A 6,912-nucleotide genomic window follows, 5' to 3' on the forward strand; every position below is an offset into this window, starting at 1 on the left:
CTCTCGTGATCTCTCATGTCAGCTCCGCCCACCACAGGCCATCTGGCCAATCGAGAAGCGGGCGTTTGGCCAAGGAATTCAACACGGCCAGGTGATTGGCTGAGAGCTGAGGTGAAGGGCGTGGTCAGCATATGAATACCGTCATTCATAAAAACTGGGAATGACAACATTCCATAGAGGAGCTGGCTTCAACTGTTTATTTATTTATGTTCAAGTCAAAATAATATTATTGATGCTTTTAAGTCGTTTTCACACGCATAGCTCTGTCTGGCTGATGCTTTGTAAAAGGCTGGGTAAATATACCCAGCTGTTCTGAGTGGACCACTTTAGGTCCCTTATAAACCAGGTAGGACAGTCTTATAAACCAGGTGAAACCAGCAGTGTTATAAACCAGGTGAAACCAGCAGTGTTATAAACCAAGTGGAACAAGCAGTTTTATAAACCACGTGGAGCAGTCTTATAAACCAGGTGAAACCAGCAGTGTTATAAACCAAGTGGAACAAGCAGTTTTATAAACCACGTGGAGCAGTCTTATAAACCAGGTGAAACCAGCAGTGTTATAAACCAAGTGGAACAAGCAGTTTTATAAACCATGTGGAGCAGTCTTATAAACCATGTGAAACCAGCAGTTTTATAAACCATGTGAAACCAGCAGTGTTATAAACCAAGTGGAACAGTCTTATAAGCCAGGGTGAACCAGCTGTTTTATAAACCCGGTAGTCTCGCTACCTGGTTTGTGTGGCGAGACTTTTATGAAAACTTGTTGATTGAACTGCCCCCTTACTGTGACACACACATACAGATGTGTGTTTGTGTGTTTGTGTGTGTGTGTGTGTGTGTGTGTGTGAGTAAGGGGAAGGACAGAGCTGGAAAAAGTGGGAGGCAGAAACAGATCAAACACCAAAACACATCTGTGAAGAGAGAGAGAGAGAGAGAGAGAGAGAGAGAGGGAGGGAGAGAGAGAGAGAGAGACAGAGAGAGAGAGAGAGAGAGAGAGAGAGAGAGAGAGAGAGAGAGAGAGAGAGGGAGGGAAGTAGGGACCAGGGGAGAGGGCGAGGTGGAGGAGGAGAGAGAGCACAGGCTGTTCCAAAACAGAAGACAAGGTAAGGACAGACAAGCATAAAAGAAGAGAGAGAAAGGTAGAGATAGAGAGAGAGAGAGGTAGAGAGGGAAAAGGGAAAGGGAGGTGTATTTGAGACCTACAGTTATTTTGAACCTAAAACAGGAACTATACTGTTGACTTCCCAACATCTCAAACAGGACAGGGCCCCAGAACACATAAACATCCACAAAACAAATACACACACAAACATCCACACATTTAATACAAATACACGTTTTACAAATACACACACACACAAACATATACAAATACACACACACACACGCACACACACAAGACAAAGAGAGCTTGTGTGATATATATTATTATATATGTTATATTAGAAAGCTGTGTGATGTCACCATTCTGTGTGCTCTACAGCTCTGGGTCGCCATGGTGACAAGCTAGGCCCACCCAGGTCTGACTATCCAGACAGGGTCTGAGGTCAGATAGAAAGTAGGTCACCTGACCTTGTACCTGCATCCCTCTTCCTCCTCACCTCTGCTCCTCTCCCCTCACCCACTCCCCCCCTCCTCACCTCCCACATACCCCTCACCTCTCCCCCTCATCTCTCCCCCTCCCCCCTTGTATCTCACCTCTCACCTCTCCCCCTCATCTCCCCCCCTCACCTCTCACCTCCCCCCCTCACCTCCCCCCCTCACCTCTCTCCCTCACCTCCCCCTCCCCCCCTCACCTCTCCCTCCCCCCTCACCTCTCCCTCCCCCCCTCACCTCCAGGATGTGACAGAGAGCACCCTTGTTCTCCCATCAGCCTCGTCCGCAGAGAACCTCAAACATCCCAGAAATCCCTGCAATTTCCGGTGCAGAGTTTACATGTGGGGGGGGGGGGGGGCGCTGACATGTGGGAAGAGCCTCACAAACAGCCATGCCAGGATTCTGAATGTAAACAGACTGGGCTGGGCTGGGGGGGCTGACACATGGGGGGAAGAGCCTGGGCTGGGGGGGGGGGGGCTGACACATGGGGGGAAGAGCCTGGGCTGGGGGGGGGGGCTGACACATGGGGGGAAGAGCCTGGGCTGGGGGGGGGGGCTGACACATGGGGGGAAGAGCCTGGGCTGGGGGGGGGGGCTGACACATGGGGGGAAGAGCCTGGGCTGGGGGGGGGGGGGCTGACACATGGGGGGAAGAGCCTGGGCTGGGGGGGGGGGCTGACACATGGGGGGAAGAGCCTGGGCTGGGGGGGGGGGCTGACACATGGGGGGAAGAGCCTGGGCTGGGGGGGGGGGCTGACACATGGGGGGAAGAGCCTGGGCTGGGGGGGGGGGGCTGACACATGGGGGGAAGAGCCTGGGCTGGGGGGGGGGGCTGACACATGGGGGGAAGAACCTGGGCTGGGGGGGGGGGGCTGACACATGGGGGGAAGAACCTGGGCTGGGGGGGGGGGGGCTGACACACTGCCGCTCTGTTCACAGCCCAGATCACAAACAACCTGCCTCTTTTGCTCTCCACTTCCTCCCCCCTCCCTTCCTGCCTCCCCCCTCCCCTCCCCTCCTGCCTCCCCCTCACCCCTTCTGCCTCCCTCTCACCTCTCCTGCCTCCTCCCCTCCTGCCTACCCCCTCCCTTCCTTGCCTCCCCCTCACCCCTCCTACCTCCCCCTCACCCCTCCTGCCTCCCCCCTCCCCTCCTCGTCATTGCGTGTAACAAGTGTAGAAAGTTACAATGTAGTGATGTGTTCATGCATGATAGTTACAATGTTTTAATACAGTAGATACAAGACAGAAAGTGAGAGAGGGAGTTTGTCTGTTAACTCTATATGGTTTTTGTCTGCACGTCATCTATTTATATATCCATCCATCTTACATGGATGACACGGGCAGCATGACAGTCTCCTCGCTGTCTTTACCTTCGTCCATCGCGGTGCTATTTCCCGCGCGTCTGCTGTCTGTACTTCTCTGAGTTTTCTTTTTAAGATAAACTCCTCCGCGCGGCACCCCGTCTTCCTTCCTTCCTCTCGCTTTCATCCCGTGAAACGGATGAAAGCGGTCTCCATTTATTATGGAATCTATGAGTGGGTCTGCGAGTCCGGGAACTTATTGAGGATGTTGGGACCCCAACAGACCGGACGTGCGTCCCCGGCCTGACCATCCCGTAACCTGGGCATAGTAACGGCATACAACACACACACACTGAGGTTATCCACCAAATAACCGTACACGTTGTTTACAATATTGCCATTCTCATGTTGGTCGCAGGACGGCGCTACTCGCCTAAACGTGAGCTCGAGAGCCTCTCAAAATAAGTCAGCGGTCTCTCTTATGTGTACTGTAAGCGGAAGTACATCATATATAAGGGTCCGGGCGGCCAAGAACATCTTCATCGCGCAGCACGGTAAGCACAGGGAATTATTTAATGATGCCAATAGCCTACATCTGTAATATTCCTGCTGACATAGCTTTAGCTGAATTCCTGCTTAAATTTGGCACCTGTGTGAAACGCGTCCTGTTATATATCGAGAGAAAGCAGCCGCGAGGCAGGAGAGAAGAGTAGGAAGAAGCGGACAAAGTCACACGGAGGTTATTCGAAGAAAAAGCACTTCATAAACAGCCAGGCGGTGGGGCTTGCAAAACAGCCCAGATAGACCCTGTTCCCTGTGATGTTCAAGCGGCAGTTCACCCCCAGAAACACGGATAGCTAACCAAACACGCTCCGGACCGCCCGCTATACGTCTTTACTGTCATATGCGGTAGAAAAGATAACACCGATTTAGCAACCGAATACCAAATGTTACTATTTACAGATTACCACGATTAGCTATCTTGCATTATCAGTTTACCCATCATGAAAATTATTGATTTAGAAGATCTCAAGTCATGAATAATATCTTAAATCTAGCAAGACGTGAACTACCGTACGTGTTGTATAAGTTCTTGGAAACTTGGATTGAGTTGACAGCTAGCCTGCTTGCTGCCAGGTCGCCTTCTCACCAGCTTTTGACAGAGTAGAGGATAGGTGCCAATAGGGCAGATAACCTCGTGATGTCAAACCAGCTGCCCTCAAAGATATGTAGCTAACTATGTAGCCCCACATACCTGACACTGCAGAAGTAAACAGGAAGTCTCTCTCCCATGTCCCAGGATATACCAGCTGTTCAAAGCTCACAGCTTTGTTTTGGACTAGCCTTGTTTTGATAACAGCATTTAATCACATGTATTTATGAACTCTCCCCTCTCATCTCTTCTGTCCTACTCCTCCTACCTCTCCTCCTCTCCTCCTCCTCCTCTCCTCCTCCTCTCATCCTACCCCTCCTCCTCTCCTCCTACCCCTTTTCCTCCTCTTTTCTCCTCCTCTTCTCTCCTCCTCCTCTCCTCCTCCAGATGGCTCACAGGTTGCTTGTCTGCAGAGTTTGGTCCCTATCTCTGAAAGAGCTTTGCTGCCCCTCCTCCTCCCTCTCCTCCTGGTCCTCCCTCTCCTCCTCCCCCTTCCTGCGCTCCTCCAGTGCCTCCCTCTCCTTCCTGTCCCCTTCCCTCCACCTCGCACCCCGTCGCCATGTCTCCTTCAATGTTCAGGATCATGAGGACTTCACAGAGAGAGTCATCAACAACCAGCTGCCTGTTCTCATAGACTTCCACGCACAGTAAGACCTTTGTGTTTGTGTGTGAGTGAGACACAGCCATACGTATGTCTGGCAGCACTGCAGGGTTTCCATGAGGGATCACACCAGTTGAGGACGGACAGGGGGTGAGGTTAGGACAGGGGGGAGGTCAGGACAGGGGGGAGGTTAGGACAGGGGGGAGGTTAGGACAGGGGGGAGGTTAGGACAGGGGGGAGGTTAGGACAGGGGGGAGGTTAGGACAGGGGGGAGGTTAGGACAGGGGGGAGGTTAGGACAGGGGTGAGGTTAGGACAGGGGGGAGGTCAGGACAGGGGTGAGGTTAGGACAGGGGGGAGGTTAGGACAGGGGGAGGTTAGGACAGGGGTGAGGTTAGGACAGGGGGGAGGTTAGGACAGGGGGGAGGTTAGGACAGGGGGAGGTTAGGACAGGGGTGAGGTTAGGACAGGGGGGAGGTTAGGACAGGGGGGAGGTTAGGACAGGGGGGAGGTTAGGACAGGGGGTGAGGTTAGGACAGGGGTGAGGTTAGGACAGGGGGGAGGTCAGGACAGGGGTGAGGTTAGGACAGGGGTGAGGTTAGGACAGGGGGGAGGTTAGGACAGGGGGGAGGTCAGGACAGGGGGGAGGTTAGGACAGGGGGGAGGTCAGGACAAGTGTGTTCAAAAATCAGAAGTATATTGTGTGTTCCAGGTGGTGTGGTCCTTGTAAGATTCTGGGTCCCAGACTAGAGAAAGCTGTAGCCAAGCAGAAAGGCAAGGTTGCCATGGCGAAAGTTGACATAGACGACCACACAGACCTTGCTATCGAGTATGGGGTGAGTACCACAATATACACCAGTACTAGTACTAATACATACCAGTACTAGTACCAATAATAATAATAATAAGACTTTATTTATATGGCACATTTCATTCAATTTCATTCAAGAATTGCAGCTCAAAGTGCTTTACATAAAGACAATAGACATCAGTACTTGTTATACTACTGCTCATTACTGACTGACAGGTTGTCTTTAAGCAAGTGTACCCAGATGTAAGTTGTATACAGTATTTGATAAGAATATTATGGGATGCATATGACAGTATGGTGCTTCCATCTCCAGGTGTCAGCGGTTCCTACGGTTATTGCCATGCGGGGTGGTGATGTCATCGACCAGTTTGTGGGGATCAAAGATGATGACCAGCTGGACTCATTCGTCAGCAAGGTCATTGGACAATGACCCTGTCAGTCATGGCCCGGTCCTCCAATCCCTGTCCTCCAATCCCTGTCCCACCCTTGTCCTGTCTGAACATGGCTCATTCTACAGCATCAGACAACCCTGCTCACCTTGGACTCTCACACACGCACACACACGCCCCCGCTCACCCTGGACTCTCTCTCACACGCACACAGAAACCATCAGTAAGATATCTGCTCTGTAATGCTGTCCTGCCCATCAGTCTGCCCTAGGTGTGTAGTGATGAGGGTGTTCTTGTGTTCTACTGCATTGCCAGGTTCCTCTCCCACCCTTGTCCTGTGCTCCGGTGGGGTGTAGGGGTGTAGGGTACAGGGGGGTGGTGGGGGGGTGTAGGGTACAGGGGGGTGGTGGGGGGGTGTAGGGTACAGGGGGGTGGTGGGGGGGTGTAGGGTACAGGGGGGTGGTGGGGGGGTGTAGGGTACAGGGGGGTGGTGGGGGGGTGTAGGGTACAGGGGGGTGGTGGGGGGGTGTAGGGTACAGGGGGGTGGTGGGGGGGTGTAGGGTACAGGGGGGTGGTGGGGGGGTGTAGGGTACAGGGGGGTGGTGGGGGGGTGTAGGGTACAGGGGGGTGGTGGGGGGTTGTAGGGTACAGTGGGGTGGGGGGGTGTAGGGTACAGGGGGGTGGGGGGGGTGTAGGGTACAGGGGGGTGGGGGGGTGTAGGGTACAGGGGGGTGGGGGGGGTGTAGGGTACAGTGGGGTGGGGGGGTGTAGGGTACAGGGGGGTGGGGGGGGGGGTGTAGGGTACAGTGGGGTGGGGGGGTGTAGGGTACAGGGGGGTGGGGGGGGGGGTGTAGGGTACAGTGGGGTGGTGGGTACAGTGGGGTGGTGGGGGGGGTGTAGGGTACAGTGGGGTGGTGGGTACAGTGGGGTGGTGGGGGGGGTGTAGGGTACAGTGGGGTGGTGGGGGGGGTGTAGGGTACAGCTACAGGACAGTCTGTACTTGCAGCCTGGGAGAAGATTCACAGCAGAATGCGACACAGTGAATGATGCTGCTCTCTGCAG

General features: G+C 53.7%; 1 protein-coding gene across 1 annotated transcript; it reads left to right on the forward strand.

The window, feature by feature from the left end:
• The first annotated feature begins 3,334 nt into the window (after positions 1–3,334).
• On the forward strand, positions 3,335–6,031 carry txn2 (thioredoxin 2). Its single transcript, XM_084678463.1, has 4 exons — positions 3,335–3,451; positions 4,438–4,697; positions 5,363–5,486; positions 5,775–6,031. The coding sequence occupies exons 2-4, from the start codon at positions 4,438–4,440 to the stop codon at positions 5,889–5,891; spliced, it is 501 nt and encodes a 166-aa protein (XP_084534589.1). The 5' UTR covers positions 3,335–3,451; the 3' UTR covers positions 5,892–6,031.
• The last annotated feature ends 881 nt before the right edge of the window (positions 6,032–6,912 follow it).

This window comes from Hypomesus nipponensis, chromosome 17 (assembly GCF_054491055.1).
Source record: "Hypomesus nipponensis isolate SF chromosome 17, ASM5449105v1, whole genome shotgun sequence".
Classification (NCBI taxonomy): domain Eukaryota; kingdom Metazoa; phylum Chordata; class Actinopteri; order Osmeriformes; family Osmeridae; genus Hypomesus; species Hypomesus nipponensis.

Excerpts from the sequence above, each read along its gene's own strand:
- txn2 (XM_084678463.1), top strand. The coding sequence starts at position 4,438 with ATGGCTCACAGGTTGCTTGTCTGCAGAGTTTGGTCCCTATCTCTGAAA. Across the intron at positions 4,698-5,362 it reads CTCATAGACTTCCACGCACA|GTGGTGTGGTCCTTGTAAGA; the intron begins GTAAGACCTTTG and ends TGTGTGTTCCAG. Across the intron at positions 5,487-5,774 it reads ACCTTGCTATCGAGTATGGG|GTGTCAGCGGTTCCTACGGT; the intron begins GTGAGTACCACA and ends TTCCATCTCCAG.